Source organism: Urocampus carinirostris, chromosome 8 (genome assembly GCF_059441175.1).
Source record: "Urocampus carinirostris isolate Australia breed hairy pipefish chromosome 8, RoL_Ucar_1.0, whole genome shotgun sequence".
NCBI lineage: Eukaryota > Metazoa > Chordata > Actinopteri > Syngnathiformes > Syngnathidae > Urocampus > Urocampus carinirostris.
In genome coordinates this window covers 41,526,877-41,545,141 of record NC_142356.1, presented here as the reverse complement: position 1 = coordinate 41,545,141, position 18,265 = coordinate 41,526,877, and the positions used below count along the sequence as shown (strand labels likewise).

The 18,265-nt window shown below is 39.0% G+C and overlaps 2 protein-coding genes across 2 annotated transcripts in view; both read right to left on the bottom strand.

Annotated features, from left to right (window-relative positions):
* ank2a (ankyrin 2a, neuronal) overlaps positions 1 to 18,265 on the bottom strand; it is a 153,675-nt gene that overhangs the window by 26,451 nt on the left and 108,959 nt on the right. Inside the window, exons 36-45 of the mRNA XM_088343031.1 lie at positions 18,090 to 18,215; positions 17,883 to 18,005; positions 17,774 to 17,806; positions 17,673 to 17,694; positions 10,142 to 16,768; positions 9,587 to 9,664; positions 9,297 to 9,428; positions 7,551 to 7,691; positions 6,473 to 6,683; positions 6,313 to 6,391 (exon numbers count right to left, since the gene is read on the bottom strand). Coding sequence (XP_088199157.1) covers positions 6,313 to 6,391; positions 6,473 to 6,683; positions 7,551 to 7,691; positions 9,297 to 9,428; positions 9,587 to 9,664; positions 10,142 to 16,768; positions 17,673 to 17,694; positions 17,774 to 17,806; positions 17,883 to 18,005; positions 18,090 to 18,215 — 7,572 coding nt within the window. The remainder of the gene's footprint in view (positions 1 to 6,312; positions 6,392 to 6,472; positions 6,684 to 7,550; positions 7,692 to 9,296; positions 9,429 to 9,586; positions 9,665 to 10,141; positions 16,769 to 17,672; positions 17,695 to 17,773; positions 17,807 to 17,882; positions 18,006 to 18,089; positions 18,216 to 18,265) is intronic.
* Positions 101 to 3,006, bottom strand: LOC148361907 (uncharacterized). The gene is made up of 2 exons (XM_088342892.1): positions 1,220 to 3,006; positions 101 to 158 (listed from the first exon to the last, which is right to left on the bottom strand). The coding sequence occupies exons 1-2, from the start codon at positions 3,004 to 3,006 to the stop codon at positions 101 to 103; spliced, it is 1,845 nt and encodes a 614-aa protein (XP_088199018.1).

Sequence of the window (18,265 nt, the reverse complement as noted above, 5' to 3'; positions counted from 1 at the left end):
TGGCCTTTCATCAGCATACCTTAAGTAATAATTACAATGTCTGTTGTTTTGAAGTAATGTATCGGAATTAAATGAACATTTATCAATCAATACGGCAGAATCAGGAGAGGATGCCCTTAAGTCCAACAGCCAGTCCTGCATTTGTGACTTGTCTAAATCTGAAAACACAGAATCAGGAGACAATGCCCTGCTACTAACAGACTGTGGAGACAGTGCTCTTGTCTCATCAAATAGGTCAGTGAGACACAAATTCTGACCTTCCCAATCTGAAATGTATGATTCTGGTGTGCATGACCTTTGGTTAAAGTGCAGTTCATAACTTTCAGTCTGGGCTATGTCATACTGAGGAACAGGTGAGTCCAGGGACAGTTGTCTGGTCTCATCAAATAGGTTGGCGAGACAAAAATTTTGACCTTCCCAATCTGAAACGATTGATTGAGGTGAGCATGACCTTTGGTTTAAGTAAAGCTCATAATTTTCAGTTGTGGTTATATCAAAATGAGGAACAGTTGAGTCAAATGAAAGAGCCTTGAGTTCACAGTGAGATATGGCAGATTGTGGAGAATCTGGTCTCACGTCCACATCTAACTCAAAAGTTGTTAAGTCTGAAAACTCATCAAAAGAATCAAAGAGTAGAAAATCAGGACTTGACACCAAGGTGATGGTTTTACTCAATGATTCAGCAGGATTTTCATGTGAAAAGCCACGGACAACCTCTGCATAGGTTAAAAATCTTCCACTAGCCTGAGATTGTCCCACAACTTCTAAAACTTCACTTTCTTTTCCGAAATCTTCACTTGAAAGCGAATCTGGAGATTCTGGCCTGCTTTCATCAACGATATAATTGTGACAAAGTTCTGAATACCCAGACAGCAATGACAGAGGTTTAACTAGCCTATCTTCAGAATATTTCAGCAAATAAGTACAATGGTGTCTCTGGTTTTGAAAAAACACATCAGAACTAAAAGAACATTTCTTATCTAATGCAGAGGAATCAGGTGAGGAAACTCTTGAATCCAGTTGCCCATCCCATAGTAGTAAGGTGTGAAGATCTGAAGAAAGAGAATCTGGAGACAACGTCCTGATACTAAATAAGATATCTTGTTCCATGTCGGAGGAAATGGACTGCGGAGACAGTGTTAGGGTTTCATGAACTAGGTTGCTGAGACACGAATCATGATCTTCCCAATCCGAAACGGTTGAATGTCTCCTACAAGACCTTTGGTTTAAGTACTCTTCGTAATTTTCAGTTGTGGTGTTTTCTAAATGAGGAGCAGAAGATTCAGGATGAAGAGCGCTGAGTTCACAGTTAGAGACAACGGAATCGTTAGAGACAACGGGTTCTGGAATATCTGGTGTTATGTCCACATTTAACTCAACTGTGAAGTCTGAAAACGTATCAAAAGAATCAAAGCGTAGCAAATCAGTACTTGACTCTAAGGCCACGGATTTAGACATGGTATCTGCTGTTTTTTCGTTTTTTAAGCCACGGACCACCTCTGCATAAGTAAAAACTCCCCTACCAGACTGAGGTTGCCTTACAAATTCTATAACCTGTTTTTGTTTTGTCAAATTTTCCGATAATGAAGAATGAGGCCCTTCCGACTTACTTTCATGACCTATATCTTTGAAACAAAGTTGTGTATACTCAACATCAGACGACAGTGGCAGAGGTGAACTTTTCCTCTCTTCGGCATACTTCAAGTAATAATAACAATCTTTTCTGTTGTTTTGAAAAAGTGTTGGGTCTGCTGCAAATATACATTTCTCAAATGTGGTTGCAGACTCAGGGCAGGATGCCCCAAAGACTAAAAGCCAGTCCCTCAGTAGTGATGTGTCTACATCAAAAGAAGCAAAGTCTGGAGACATTGCACCGTTGATAAACAATGCATCTGGTTCCATGTCTGAAGAACCAGACTGTTGAGACAGTGTTCTTGTCTCGTCAAATAGGTTCATGAGACACAAATCATGACCTTCCCAATCGGAAATGATTGACTGCGGAGTGAATGACATCTGGTAAAGTTCATAATCATCAGTTTGGGCAATGTCGAAATGAGGAACAGGTGAGTCCGGAGAAAGAGCCCTCAGTTCGCAGTGAGAGGCAACAGAATGTGGAGATTCCGGTCTCCCGTCCATGCTTAACTCAGCTGTGTACGAGTCAGAAAGATCATCAAAAGAGCCATATAGTAGTGAATCATTATTTGACTCAAAGTCGAAGGTTTCACACAGAGTGTCTGCTGTTTTTTTATTTGAGTTAGAAATGTTCTCAAATGATTCTGCTATTGGCAATTTAGGCTTTGGCTGTAAATCTGAAACATTGGGGATGACGGTCGCTGGTTTTTTGTTTGTAAAGCCACGGACAACCTCAGCATAGGTAAGATGTCCTGAACTGGACTGAACTTGTCCCTCATTTTCTAAAACTTTAGTTTCTCTTGTGGCATTTTCTGACGAAAAGGAATCTGGTGATTCTGGCCTGTTTTCATCAAGGAGATCTTCAAGTTCTGAGTACTCTATATCAGACAAGAGTGACTGAGGTGAAACTGGCCTGTCTTTAGAATAAATTAAGAAATAAGTACAATGTTGCTTTTTATTGTGAAGGAACACATTGGAAATAGCTGAACATTTTTCTATCTCTTTGGCAGAATCAGGTGAGGAAGCTCTTGAGTCCAATTTCCCATCACACAGCATCAACCTGTGTGGATCTGAAGAAACAGATTCTGGCCTGGTAATAAAAAATATATCTGGTTCCGTGTCTGACGAAACAGACTGTGGAGATGAAGCTCTGGTCTCATCAAACAGGTCAGTGAGACACAAATCCTGACCTTCCCAATCGGAAACGATTGATTGTGGTGTGCATGACCTTTGGTTAAAGTGCAGTTCATAACTTTCAGTCTGGGCTGTGTCATACGTAGGAACAGGTGAGTCCAGGGACAGAGCCTTTAGTTCCCAATGAGATTCGACAGATTCTGGAGGATTTGGTCTCAAACCAACGTCTAATTCAACCATGGAGGAGTTAGAAAGAGTATGATGAGAGAAAGATTGTAAAAAAATGGGCCTTGACTTGAATACTGTGAACAGCCCCGATGTATCTTCTGTTTTTTCTTGTGATAGGCCACGCACAGCCTCTTTACATGTTAAAGGGCGTGCAACAGACTGTGGATGGCATGCAACTTCAATTTCTGTTTTGTAAATTTCTGATATAGATTCTGGTGATTCTGGCCTATTTGTATTAAATTGATCTTTAAGACAAAGCTCTGAATACTTAACCTCAAACAAAAGTGATGGAGTTGAAACTGCTCTGTCTTCAGAATATTTTAAGAAAAAATTACAATGTTGACTGTTGTTCAGGACAAATATTGAATCTCCTTCAAAAAGACATTCCTCAACTATGATAGCAGGATCAGGAGAGGGTGTTCTGAGGTTCAATTGCCACTCCCACAGTAGACACGTGTCGACATCTGAAGAAACGGAATCAAGAGACAATGCCCTGCTACTTAACAAGGTATTTAATTCTATATCTGAAGAAAGAGATTGTGGATACAGTGCTCTGGTCTCATCAAATGGGTTGTTTACACACAAATCATGACCTTCCCAATCTGAAACCATTGATTGAGGTGTGCATGACCCTTGGTCGAAGCGCATTTCGTAATTTTCAGTTTGGTCCCTATCAAAATGAGGAACAGGCGAGTCAGGAGAAAGAGCACTAAGTTCACAGTTAGAGTCTACTGACTTTGGAGAATCTGGTCTCCTGTCCATTAACAACTCAACAGTGGATGAGTCAGAAAACTCATCAAAGGAGTCAGTGAGCAACAAAATAGGCCTTGACTCAATGGACACATCTTCAGCTAAGGTTTCAAGTGTAAAGCCACAAACCAGTTCTGTATATGTATCAGACAGACCTTGGTCTGAATTTTCTATACATGCACTTCCAGTTGTTACCTTTTCTGTCTGTGGAGATTCTGGTCTCGTTTGGATTGACGACTTATCGCTAAATGAGGCAGGAAACCCATAGAATTCCAATTGCAAACTAGGTTTTCTTGTCTTAGCATCTGATTGGGCATTTGTTTCATGTGTAATGCCACATATCACGTCTTCATTTGTAAAATGACTTACAAAAGATTTGTCCTGGGGTTTTTCCACGTGACTAATTCTGTTTTGTCCACTGTTTCCTTCAGGGCAAAGATCTGCTGCTGCATTGCTTGGTTGTGTTTTTTCTTCACTACCATTAAAGAAAAGATTGTTTAGTTTGTCCTTTTTATGTTTAATTGGAGCGGAACTTTGAGAACATGTTATTGATTCTCCAACCATTGTAGATGATACATTTATATTCTCTTGCCTGACCAATTCCTTAACATTGATAGGTTGCTCTTCACTCACTTTTGGTGTATCCTTTGAAAATTGAAAAGTGTACTTTGGTCTTTCCACCAAGTTAAAGATAAGTTGTTTTTTTAACGGTCTTTCTGAGCTTGCGACAGATAGTGCAGGCAATTGGTTTTTGGAAGTAAAATTTGCTCCAGTTGATTCCGTGATTGAATTACAATTTACATAATCTATCATTTCATTGTTTGCTTTTGTGGTTCTCATAAAATTAGTTTGACAAGTATCGGAACTGTGTGTTGATGTTTTTGAAATGTGAGGTTGAGTAGTCAACTTGGAAAACCAATAATCAAGATAAGATTCCTTATTTTCTTTCTTTTCGTCAAGGATTTGAGGACCGGATTGAAACGGGATTTGTTTTTCTTTACCGTACTCAATTTTTCCTTTGTTAATCTTTACATGATTGTTTATTTTCAGAAATTCAGATTTTTCATCGTGGAGATTGTTCTTATAACTTTCATTTAACTGATCAGAAATCTGACAATCAGAATTCTTTACTGGTAGTCGAAAATTTGGTAACAAATTAGTATCAAAAGACAATGTGTCTTCCAAAAGTTTAACATTAGCCCGGTTTCCTTGGCTTTGTATCATATAAGAAACGGTTGCTGTGTCTCCTGGATACTGTAGAAAATAATCACAATATTGACTTCTAAGTTTGGAACGAGTGGGTTCTGACAGAAAAAGCTCGAGGAATGAAAAACTGCACTGAGAAGTCTGAGATTGTGGGGAGAAGGGACGGTAATCCATATCTGAGTACTCATATTCCGGATTATTTTTGGCAAAATCTCTCAAGGCCTCTCTGCCAAAGGAAGATTGCTCCACAGGTTGTATTTTTGAATTAAAACTTTGAACTTCATTCAGGCATTTTTTTGCAATTTGAGAGTCAAAAGCATCTGTAATTTTGTCTTGGTTATAATCTTCATCAATTTCAGGTGAAGTATATTTATTAATGCTAGAATAAAGCGCCCAACTAACATCCATTATTGTGGCAAAGCCCTTCCTTTTCTTGAGAGGAGAGTCAGGTGACATGGCCCTGTAATCGCTGATTGACATTACAGATTCAGGGGATGACTGCCTTGTAAAAGTGTCACCTAGTGGCCAAAATTCTAAGGGTGATGATCCCTTTTTATCAATGTCATAATCTATTGACGCAAAAGACATGGTTTCATCTTGCTCTGATGTCTGCCGTGTGTAGAAAGAATGATAAAGGCTGGAAGAGACAATCTTTGCATTATATATCTCATTATTTGGACTAGATGTTTCAGTTGAGTCACAGGCCATGAGAAGGAATTTTTGGTCATCCATTGGCTCGGACATGGATTCGACTTTTTGGACATCATCCTCATCATCCTCATCAATGAAACGTATACCCTCCAAAAATCGGCTTTGGGCGTTTTCATAACTTGATGGAAACAGATCATAGCCATTGCTCACATTAGGGACAATTTGACTCTTGGTTGGGAAATGAGCTTTGGATTCATCTTCACTCTTTCTATCTATATCTGTAGCTTCTTCAGTCATCACCAGAGTTGTTTGAGGTGTTTTTCGTGAAGGAAACATAGTGGGGCTGAAAGATTCTCTCAAATGTTCTTTGGAGTAATTTAAAGTGGTATTCTGGGAGACACAAGCTCCATCAATTGCTTCAAAATCAGTGTCAGCTTGGTCTGATTCGGATAAAATCAGACTAATGGATCCACATGATGGTAACTCCAAAGTTTCAGATGACCACTGATCGGATTTTATGACAAACGTCTCTGAGACATTTGGGCCAGATTTATTTTTGTCTTGGCACAGATCACAACCATGAAAAGGTTTATGGACACCAACATCAGTAATGCGGGGAATCTGCGGGTCTTTCGCTTTGTACTTGACGTCATAAACATGAGTTTCTTTGCTCTTCATTGCCGCTTCAGTTTGGTTGGGGAGCGTACTTACTTGCTCATTGTAGGTGACAAAGTGTGTACGTTCATGCGTTATAACCTCTCCCGAAGTCCATTGGTTAGGGTTGTGTTCACTGCAAACACAAATGATGAAGACATTAAAACAGGTAACCAATATGCCAGAAATTTAGAATGACATAAAACCGGAGGCTTACTGTGAACTGTCGAGTTCCTCCAAAAGGTCACCATGCATGCTCTCAGAGTGGGTATGCCCAGCAGACTCTGCCCAGGAAGGAATGTCAAGTAGAGAAGCGACAGAAAGGTCCTCTTCGGAAACAGCTGGGGGTGGTTTCCGATCTGAATCAACCAGTCTCACAAATCTAGGGCTGTCCACATCGTCTTGCACTGAAGAGAGAGCTACCGACACTGGGAAGGAAAAACAGTTGACATGGATCTAAAAATGTAAGAACCAAAGAACCCCGGGATACAGTCTCCCTGCCTTACAATGTTTTAACCCGGTATGGAATATGATGTTTTGGGGGCCCAACTTTACGACATTTACCTCACTATATGACATCAGGAACAATTTCTTCAATTGGTCAACGTCATATAAAATGCTGGTCTGCTATTGGTTTACGTCAAAGCATTAAAGAAATGCCAATATGCTACAAGTCTAACTAATTTCCAATTGCTTTCTCTCCATTCAGTTCAGAATCTTGTGAGCTTTGTTAAGACTTTCCAAGTCAGCGATAAAATACTGCATATTTTGTACTGTATTTATCGCTATAGGTACCCAGGTTTGCAGTGATGTAAAGGGAGAGCAAAACAGGATAACCACAATTTAAAAAAAAGAAGAATGTACAAAAAGCTATACCCCTGCTAGGGTGCATGATTGTAACCAATTGGCGATTACGACAGTGTTAAACATAAGTAGGTGATAAAGGCAAGGACATTTCTAAGGCCATGACAATATCTGCATGTAGAGAGGTTTAAATCTGTTTAGTTTTTAATCCACCATCTCTGCCTTCTCCCCTCCCGTGCATGGATTTAACTTCTTTTTAAATAAATATCTATTTGAAATGTTATTAAATCATATGCACACTTATTACAACTAAAAGTATTTAGGATCTACTGTTTTTATATTTCAGTGTTATTATCTTGGGTCAGAACACACTAGCTAATCACCAAAGGTTTCTAACTTAGCCCGCCATACGGCAATTTCACTTCAAAAGTCCCAGCTCAGAATGGATTAATATCATATCAGGGACGTGGACTGCATACTGATTGACTTACCTTCACTATGGTCCAACGTCTTTTCAATCTCTGCATATGTTCTTGAAGTTTGTTCTTGAATTGACTTGTTCTTCTGGGTTTCAATTAAGTGAACAATATCCATCCGATTGATTTTGGTCAGTCTCTTGATCAGGCATTCTTCTGTGGGATGGTTTTAAAATGACAGTCAAGAACTGTGTACAGTATACAGTGCTGTTCAAAAAAAATCGCAGTGCAATATGACTAACCAGAATATCCCTGGTTTGTAGTAGATTTGTTATTGTTGCATGCCAGACAAGTTATCAGTCGGTGCAGTAGATTCTCAAAAAACAAACAAGACCCGAAGGCTGTGCAATTGGACAAATAGTTCAAAAGAGTGTGTTAAAAATGGCAGTGTGGCAACCAATCTCTAAGTTCATAAACTTTTGGGAAAGAACCAAAACAAAAACAGTAGTGAATCAGGTGAGAATCGAGTGGCGCCTATTAAAGGATAGTGAAGCCAGAACAGGTTGAACATGCATTTGAAGAAAATGGGTCATTCAAAACATTGCTCCGAAGAACAGCGTTCTTTGCTTTAAAAGTTTGTTTTAAGGGCTCAGCCAATGATCAGCTCCATCATAATCAAACACTTGTCTGCAATTACCTCAAAGTGCTGTGACAGAAGACGTTTGTCTGAAGAAAATTTATTTGTAAGAACCTCATGCAAGTCCCTCTGATAAAAAAAATGCATGGCAGAATAGGTTAAAATTCTTCAAAGAACACATCAAATGGCTTAAAGAAAAATGGAGGAACATTTTGTGGACTGATGGAAGTAAAATTGTCCATTTTAGGTCCAGGGGACACAGACTGTGTATGAGATCCCCAAACTCTGAATTCAAACCTCGGTACATGATGAAGACAGTGAAGCATGGTGGTGCAAGTATCATGGTCTGGGTATGTTTCTCCTACTCTGTTGTTGGGCGCATACATGCATCATGGATCAGTTTGTGCATGTCAAGATACCTGAAAAGGTTATGTTGTCTTATGCTAAAGAGAACATGCCCTTGAAATGTTTTTTTTCAAATCGACATTGACCCCAAACACACCAGTACACGAGCTAAGTCTTGGTTCCAAACCAATAAAGTTATTAAGGAGTGGCCAGCCCAATCCACAGATCTCAATCTAATCAAGAACTTGTGTGGTGATATGAAAAATGCTGTTTGTGAAGCAAAACCAAGAAATGTCACTGAATTGGGGAATGTTGTTAAGCAATCATAAAGTGAAATGACAATTGGAAGGTTCCACAAGTTAGTTGACTCTATGCAACATATATGTGAAGCAGTTAAAAAAACTGTGCTCATGCAACTAAAAATTATGATGGCCAAATTCAACCTTTTTTATCAACATACAAATAAGTTTTGGGTTTTTACAGTTGACAGCAGAAACCGCTATTTTTTTTTTTTAACACACCCCCTTTGAAATATTTGCCCGATTGCACAGCCTTTGAAGAATGCCTGTTATAAATGCTTGGTCTTGCTTGTTTTCTGAGAATCTACTGGTAACTTGTCTGTCATATAACAATAGAAATCATAATAGAACCTGAGGTATTCTGGTTAGTCACATTGCACTGCTATTTTTTTGAACACCACTGTATGTTCTATATATCTTCACAGTTTATAACATTTAAAACCAAGTTCTTGCAAAGTGACTACAAATATTTTTTTCTGTGTTTGCATGTGGTCCATTGACAGTCTACCAATAGTCCTTTTGAGTAAGGCTGATAAGTACCTGTAGCGTGTTTGCCTTCCCGTTCGACCCAATGTTGAAGTAAGGCATGGCTCTGCTCTTGAAGTGAATTAGGATTCTGTGTTCTGACTAACTGGATATCATCCTCATTGAATTCCAGTTCCCTCGCCAGTTCTGGAATAATGGAAAAAAATATATGAAGAAACTATTGAGTATTTTTGCAAGAACAATGATTCAAATTAATATTTGAACAATCTGTAGTCCTAACAGAGACCGAGATTTGGTATTCTTAACAAACTATGAGAATCTCCTGTAAGAAAAAGAAATCTTACCAGTCCAGCTGAAGCCAAGGAGATCTGCAATTATGGCTAACATCTCCTCTTTCCTGTCAGCATCGTCCTGCCAATCCACTAAAATAACCCCACAATAAAATATCACATTTAATTTTCATTATAAATAGCACATCCTATCAATGTATCATCCATTGTTATTACACTAAAACTATTTAAGCATTATAACACGCCTTGTATTAAATGTGGAAGAGTAATGTTGATATTAATGAATATATAAATGTTGGATTTATACCCCTAAAGAGTTTGCAAAATATGATTACATGCCCAAGATCAGCAGATGAAAGTTATTATTAGTAAAGTGGAATTAGTATCGAATATACCAAAAGTCTGCATCAAAATAGGCTTAGAACCGAAACCAACATGACCATTCAATCTTGAGATATGACAAACACAGATGAGATGGACAATTGAATGACTGTCATGCAAAACACCACTGCATGCACACATATGACTGTGGAATGCCCTCACTAAGAAGAAAAGACTTCTTCCTCCCAGCAGGAAAAACGTAAGAAACCCGTGTCGACCTGGCCATACCTGCCATGCAATCTGGAGTATGTTCACCGGCGATTCTCTGCACCTGATTTGCCACCGTGTCATCCCTGGTTGGCCTAGATTCAAACACATCGACCCTACCGAAAGAAGTCAAAGGATCCACGTCGAAACTGCTTGAGGTCGGGATGTCATACATAAAAATGACCGAATCTGCACTCTTGTGACTTGAGCTGCTGATATCATCGGTATCCAAAGAAACAGACGCTTCTTCAATTCCTTTCTTAGTTGAGGCAAAAGGTTGCATTGAAGAACTGTCAAATTCAGATGTAGGTTGAGCACTATCGGAACAACTCCTGTTTTTTTCTGAGGGTTTATCAGGGACACCTTCTGTCTCAGATCTCGATCTGCGAATCAACGTGGCCTCTACTGGTTTGCCGACCGAATCGAGCTCCGTGTTGTTTAGGGATCTTCCTGGTTGTGATTGACTGTTGTCATTACTTATTGTGCCTTGATTGTCAATGGTTTGTGCACCTGAAAAAGTCATTTCAATGACCGAGCATTGGTCGTCTTCCTCATCCTCATCAGCAGAAGAATATATTGGATCACAGCTCTGCTTGGCGAATGCATCCATGTCTTTACTCGACTGAAGTTCCGCAATTGTAGGGTCAATAAGGCTTGGTTCATTTTGGATTACAGTCAGCTTCTCCAATCGTGTGGGGGAACCAAGCTGAACTTCAGTTGAGTGTCCAAGATCAGTTTCAGAAAGATTTTTATCACGATTGGACTTCTCACATGAGGGTGTTATGAGAGTTCTGGGTTTGGGAATGGGAACAATGTGATCCGTCGGTGTTACTGGGATTTCTTCTGCAACGCAATAATCCAAATTAGGCAAGGTGCTTTGATCTACCCAGGTCTCCTCTGAAACGAATTCATGGTCGGACGGTGTCCATATTTGAAATCCTTCTACTTCTTCTTCAAAACTTCTTGTGAGATCAATTGCACCCCCTCTAGTCATTTCAAAGAGCTTTCCTTCTTCAAATTGAAACTGATCATGACCTTGGTCATCACTGGGTGATTGAGGTGACTCATCAAGTGTGTTCCTCTCATCTGCACAATTGTAATCAAACCTCTGTACATCAGCTCTTTGGGTGTAGGCTACAGAATCTGCAAGAACAGATGTAAAATATTGGGTTTCTACATCTTGGTTGATTCCTTGCATTAGTTGTTCATGGGTGTCATCATCTGGATGATGGTTTTCTGTGAAAGAACTGATTATTTGGGACTGCAGTTCTTCACTGTCTTCATGGATATTGTGAATCGAAGTAATATCTGATTCTAAAATATTTTTTTCCACCAGTGGAGCTTGTGACGAAGCTGTTGCATCTTGGGCCATTTTTCCATTTTCATGTTCATTACTAATTTTGGTTTCCTGCTCCATTTCGTCGAAGGTTTTGATCCTTGCAACCATTTTAAACATCTCCTCCTCTGGGGTAATTTGATTGAGTGTCGGATTTTCTTCCAATTCATCTTCAGGGAATGAGGGATTTTTGTCACTTTCTATTTTGGTAACATTTTCTGATTCAACGTTATCTTCGTTAATACGTGTATCAAAAACTAAACATGCTTGGAGTTGTGATGCATACTCCTCATAAAGAGCTCCTTTAGTTTGTAATGGTTCATCTTTAATGTCCTTTGATTTAGTAGGGCTTCCTCCAAGAGAGTCTGATTGAGTGGGACTGCCCTCAAGAGAGTCTGGACACGGAGATTCTTTAGTAGGGCTTGGCTCAATCGAATCAGGGGATTTCTTCGAAGATATATCTTCCAATACTGGGCTTGTCTCCAGAGAGTCTTGTGGATACAGCTCCTTAGCTGGTTCTCCAGGACTAACAGCTTTAAGATTGTTTAAATCAACTGGCCTATGTAGCATACATGGGCCGGTGGTCATAAAATTGAAGTTTTGAAATGTTTCACTCATAAGTTGTTCATTATCGTTGTTCTCATCCTCTCCCAAACTGGAACGAGATGTCTGAGTTCTGTAACTTCTTATAACGGTTTCCTGCAAATGTTCCTCTTCGCCAAATGGAACCGGATCCAGAGCAAACGGGTGTATGTCTTTCTTCATACCTTTTGTTATAATACTTTCTTCAAACTTTTCTTCAAATATATACCCTTTTGGCTGAATTGCCAGTGGACTCGATTGTAGACATTGATGTATATCATTTTTCATCATACTGACTAAACCTGTCATGTCTTTCACTGCTGAGGATGCTTGGCAATCTTTTATCCCGCCAAGCAGGACTTCTTGGTGTAGTGGTTCATCAGTTGTAAAGTGTTCAGTATCATTGTCAACTTGAGGGGGCATTGCAAGTTCTTCATAGACCTCTTCCAAACAGTCTGCATTTATGACTTCATCTGCAGTGCTCATAATCATGCCATCAAAAATAAATGGGTGAATAAGATCTTCCATTCCCTTTGTTAAGATACATTGTTCAAAATGCTCATCATTTATATTCTCCAGTAGAGGTTGATCTGGTACAGACCTCGTTTTTAGACTTTGAACCAAGTCATTTTCCATTAAGGAAACCAACCCTGACATATCCTTCACCTCTGTCGGTGCTTGCCGATTGGTTTTCTTTGTGACATAAATTTCTTCAAGTGGGGTTTTGTCCATTGTGATTTCTTTCTTGCTTATCTCAGAAATGATGATAATTTCATTTTCATTTCCTAAACTAGATTGAGGTGTTTTATTTATGCCTTCTCTATAGTTTTCTCCCAAACCGAACTCATCCTCATTGGAAACCAATGGGCGAAAGCCACCCCTTGTTTGAATAGTATGTTCAAAATGCTCCTCTATTACGTCCTCTTCTGGTGGTTGATAGGATGCTAACCTTTTTTCTAGACTTTGATCCAAGTCATTCTCCTTTAAGGACACCAACCATGTCATGTCTTTCACCGCTGTGGGTGATTGGTTATTGGTTTCATCGCCAATATGGATTTCTTCAAGAAGTTGTTCGTGAATGGCCATTTCTTCAGCGATATCACTCAAACTGGAGCAAGGTGTCTTATTTCTTTCCTCTCTTTTTTCAGTGTCTTCAAAAAAATTATCTTCTATGTCAAAGAAAGCACTTTCAGAAGCAAACAAATGACTGTCTTTCTCTGTTCCCTTTGTCAGGATAATTTGTTCAAACTTCTCATCAATTATCTTCTCACACGGTGTTTCATCAATTACAAACGTTTGTCCCTGAATTTGATCAAAGTCATCTCTTATTAAGGACACCAATGCTGACATGTCTTTCACTGCAGTGTGGGCCTGGTTAATGCTTTTCTTGCCAATATGGACTTCTTCTAGTAGTGCTTCATCAACCGTGATTTCTCCATTGTTGTCTATATGAGGGGCCACTGCAAGTTCTTCATAATCATCTCCTAAACTGAAAAAAGTTGTCTTATTTCTGCTCCCTGCCTTATTTATCTCTTCAAAACGTTCCTCCACTTTGTCAAATACGGCATCATCAGAAGTGTTCGGGTCATCACCTAAACTGGAATAGGGTGTCCTTTTTCTGTTTTCCCTTGGAAAACGTTCTTTTGTGTCAGATAAAGCATCTTTGGAAGCAAAGGGGCTATTGTCTTCCTTTGTCGTCTTTTTGACAATAGCTTGTTCAAAATTTTCATATATTATTTCTTCTTTTGGTATTTGATCTGGTAAAAAACGTGTTTCTGGACATTTATCTAATTCATCGTTCAATATGGACACCAACCCGAACATATCTTTTAATACTTTGGCCTCTTGGTGCTTGGTTTTTGTTCCTATATGAACTTCTTCAAATATTTCTTCGTTAACATCATTCATCTGAGAAGCCACCATAAGCTCGTTATATTGATCTTCAAAACTGGAGTGAGGGGAATTATTTCTGGATTGTCTGAGGTAAATTTCTTCATGGTCATCCCCTAAGCTGGAACAAGGCGTCTTATTTCTGGTTTCTCCGATATCAGTTTCTTCCCTGTCATCTCTTAAACTGGAACAAGGTGTCTTATTTCTGGAGTCTCTGAAATCAGTTTCTTCAAAATCATCTCCTAAACTGGAACGAGGTGTCTCCTGTCTGTCTTTTCTTATATCACTTTCTTCAGAATATTTTTCTTCTACACAAAATCCAGCCTTATCAGAAGTAAATACCTGATCATCTTCCCGTGTTCCCTTTATTAAAATGATTTGTTTAAAGTTTTCTTCAATTATATCATTTTGTAGAGGTTGAACCGGAACAGGACCAGAGGATTCAAGACTCTGATTCATCTCAGTTTCCATCAGGGACACCAAACCTGTATAATCTTTCACTTTTGCAAGTGGTTTATAAGCTTTTTTCCTGCTAATGTGGACTTCTTGAAGTTGTTCTTTCTCAATTGTGATTGTCTTGGTTGTATTATAATCTTTATTTTTATGTTGACCAAAATCAGTTTCTCCCATCTTTATTTTCAAATTCTTCTGTTCCACTGGCCAATCATGCATTGACTTTGGGTATAGGTGGGGATCCAAATCAATTTGGCCTGACACGATCCCAGATCTCCTTTTAACATCCTTCGATATTTTAGGTTCATGCTCTGCTTCTTTTGCATCAATTTCCAATGAATGTTCTTTCATCTTCTTGTTCTCGGTTTCTTGTGTTGTATCAATGTCAATACTCCCATCTAAAAATGTGTCAATGTCTTTTTCTTTTTCCTTAATCAGGATAATTTGTTCGAAATCTTCCTCTGAAATAACCTCTTGGGGTTCCTGATGTGGTACAGGTTGGGTTTGTAGATACTGATCCAGGTCTGTTTCCATCAAGGATGTCATTCCTGACATATCTGTTGCTGATGGGGATACCTGCTTATTTGTTTTCTTTCCAACACAGACCTCTTCCAGTATTGCTTCGTCAACTCTAATTTCTTTATCATCAGTGCTGAATTGACAGGTTAATTCAAAACCCTCGTCAATCATTTGATTATCAATAATAGAACTGCTGGTTGGAAGCCTATCAACCAAAGTCTCTTCATTGGACCCCATTTGCTGAATGTTTACTTCAAAATCTTTGGATGTCTGCTTGAATAGTTGGTATTCTGGACTTTCTTCAAGCTCAGCCTTTATTTCAGCACTAAAGTCTTCAGAGGGTCTGCGGTCAGGACTTATCTGCAAATCTTCAGCTGAAGCAATTCTGGTGCTGATAGGTTCAATTTGCATCATTCCCGAGCCTTTGCTATTTAATTGCCCTTTTTGAGGACCAGTCTCCCCCTTGCCTTGCTCAACTGTATCAATTTTGTCTATTACCTTTCCAAGACAAATATCTGACGTTAATGCATCCTGAGGGCTCTTGTGCTCTCTCTCTTCTGGTGATGAAATACTTGGAGGATCAATAACGTTACAAGCAAAAAGTCCGTCTTGACCTTCTGACATTTTGTTCCCAAACTGGTAAGATTTTGATAGCTCCTTGACAGACTTATGTAACGTTTCAGGGGGATCTGTGAGAAAACCTGCCTCATCACAAAAAGTGACTGTTTTTCCAACATTAGCGTCCGTAATTAAAAGAGATTCCTTTGAAGTATCTTTAAGTATGCCCATTGGGAGATTTCCAGAGTCTGCTTTGTCCCTTCTATGAGAGTCATTCTCATTATGGGTAACTTTAAGGTGCTGAGTTCTGGGCTCTGGTGTTGATTTCAGACTTTGGTCAGCTGCTTTTTTCTTATCAAAACCCGTAAATTCACTTGAAGACTCCAACGCCTTGTGTTCAAAAAGGCCAGATTTATTTTTGGAAGGGTCCTGGCCGGTTTGGAATGCTTTCATCAGCTCCTTCACAGACATTGTCTCCTCTAATCTTTCTGTCTGAGATTTGGGGGATTTGGGAAGGCTAGGGAGCTGTGGCATTTCACTTTCCATTTCTGTTTTTTTAAAGGATGATATTGAAATATCTACCAGAGCATGTTTTTGTCCTTCCTTCTTTTCAACTTTGTTTTGCAAGGCTTTAACTCGGTCCTTTATCGAGCCTATGGGTGTCTCAACCACTCGAGGAGAAGCTGGCCGATCCGTCGCCGGTGCGACTAGGCTGCTCTCATTCAAAACAGCATCACCGTCCAAAGACTCCTCAGAGCCCATTCTTTCTAGCTCCCCGTCTGAACTACTATATCCAGAACGTTCTCTGTCCCTTAACTTTCTCCTTATTGGTTTTTTGATGTTAGGGGGCCTTCTTTTACCATCAGGCTTTACAATAAACTGTTCACTAGTTTCTTTGCAAATAAGGTCCTGAGAACAGTCCATCAATGTTGATTTGCCATCCAGGTTTTTGTCACAAAACTTATCTCCCTCCACTGTAGTAAGTCTGCTTGTTGTAATTTTCGTCTCAAAGGCAACAAATCTCTTTGCGTCTTTTGCACCAACTTCTTCCGCTTCCTCTTTAGCGTCCCCAGACTGATCATCTTGAATCCTAACAATTTTTTCACGCCTTTCATGGACCTCTGCAATAGTTTCAGTCCACCCAGAACCATCTTGTTCCATACTTTTTAGGTGTTCAAGATTCTCTGAACTCAAAACGGGAAGTTTTATATCTGACATGTCTGAGAGAAGATCTGGACTTGCAAGGGTCGCAGGGTCCAACTGTTGACTTGTTTTCAGTGAGAATGTTTCCAGTGACTCAGATTCATCATCTTCAGTTCAAAAAAAGTTCATCAACCAAAAAGGGAAAATACAAGGGACAAATGAAGTGGGGTAAAAAGACATCAGAAAATCTTGATCAAGACAATGCTGTTAAAATATACATCGAGTTCAGAGATCAACGATGATTAGGACAGAGGAAAGTAAGTCTTTATAGATAGAAAAGATAAAAAAGACCAAAAATGAGGGAAAAGTCGTTCAAGAAGAGTTTGGAATAGAGCAGCAATAGCAGAAGCAAAGCCAAGTGAATTATTTTAAAAAGAGAATGCTTTTGCTAACAGTTAGTAATGATAGTAATGTCCCTGTGGCGTGAGAGGAAATGAAACAACAAATATGACATTTTTAAACAGAACTAAAACAAACAAAGAAAACAGAATGTTGCAAAAAAAGGAACAGGGATGAAGAACCGACAAACATCTCTCAAGATTGCTATTAACTTGGAGAGTCATGTCTGGCCACAATTTAAATTTAGTGTTATTTTGAGTAAAGAACAAAGTCAAACTGAAGTAGCACACATTCTACTTTCAAACAAACCCTTAAAAAGAGAAGAGGGTAAGGCAAGCGAGGAAAAAGCCATTCTAAAAGATTTAGAGAAAGGGAAAAGCACAGCCAGCGTGCCGCTATAACTGACGACATGTTAGCATAGCAAAGCAACACAGCAAAGTTCATTAATATTTTAGGCAACACATCAAATGTCCATATTTTGACAAATACATGTTTTTTATGAGGAATACTCCAGGTCACAACCTTTATGATCAGATATGATCACTGACATTGTAGTTATAACATGTGATACTATATAGTGTGAAACCATTTGTGGTTGCAATTCTTTACAAAAACGTTGTGTTATTTGGTGTTTCAGATGAAAAATCTTTAAAATATAAAGGCTCCACTTACATTTCTTGTCACTATTTTCACTCTGTTCATGAAAGAAAATCAAGCACAGTTACAAAATTGTATTTACATTTGTGCTAGCTTATCAGGATAATTGTTTTTACCTCGTCGTCCATGTCTTGCTCTGAATCAGATTCCTGTTAGAAGCAACATAAAAATGTGTCGTGATGAAAAATTTCAAATCAAATCTATGTTTTTTAAGCAAAAACTTACCTTGGAATATGTTGGTAGAGTTATGTTAAGGTTGCAGATCGCGTTATGGTTCAAGCTGCGGTATGTGCGCGGTTCTTTTGTGAAAGAGAGCCTACCGCACGGCTCCTGTGCTGTGTCCCTGATCTGAATGAGAATTCAATTGAATATGGTAAAAATACAAAAAAAAATCAATGAATATACATTTAAATATATATTAACTGCACATACTTTAATAAAAAGTGCTAGTCGGTTCTCTTTGAAGGCAAAGAAGCTGAAGACGTGATGCTGCCCACTCTTTGTTAGAGGCACCAGGTTTCCAAAACAGTCTGCAAATATTGGTTTCCCCTCCAGAACCTGAATCCATATAAAGATAGACATCATGAAATGAAATGATCTGCATTTAT

Excerpts from the sequence above, each read along its gene's own strand:
- LOC148361907 (XM_088342892.1), bottom strand. The coding sequence starts at position 3,006 with ATGGTTGAATTAGACGTTGGTTTGAGACCAAATCCTCCAGAATCTGTC. Across the intron at positions 159-1,219 it reads GAAGAGTACTTAAACCAAAG|ATTTAGACAAGTCACAAATG; the intron begins GTCTTGTAGGAG and ends CTGTGTTTTCAG.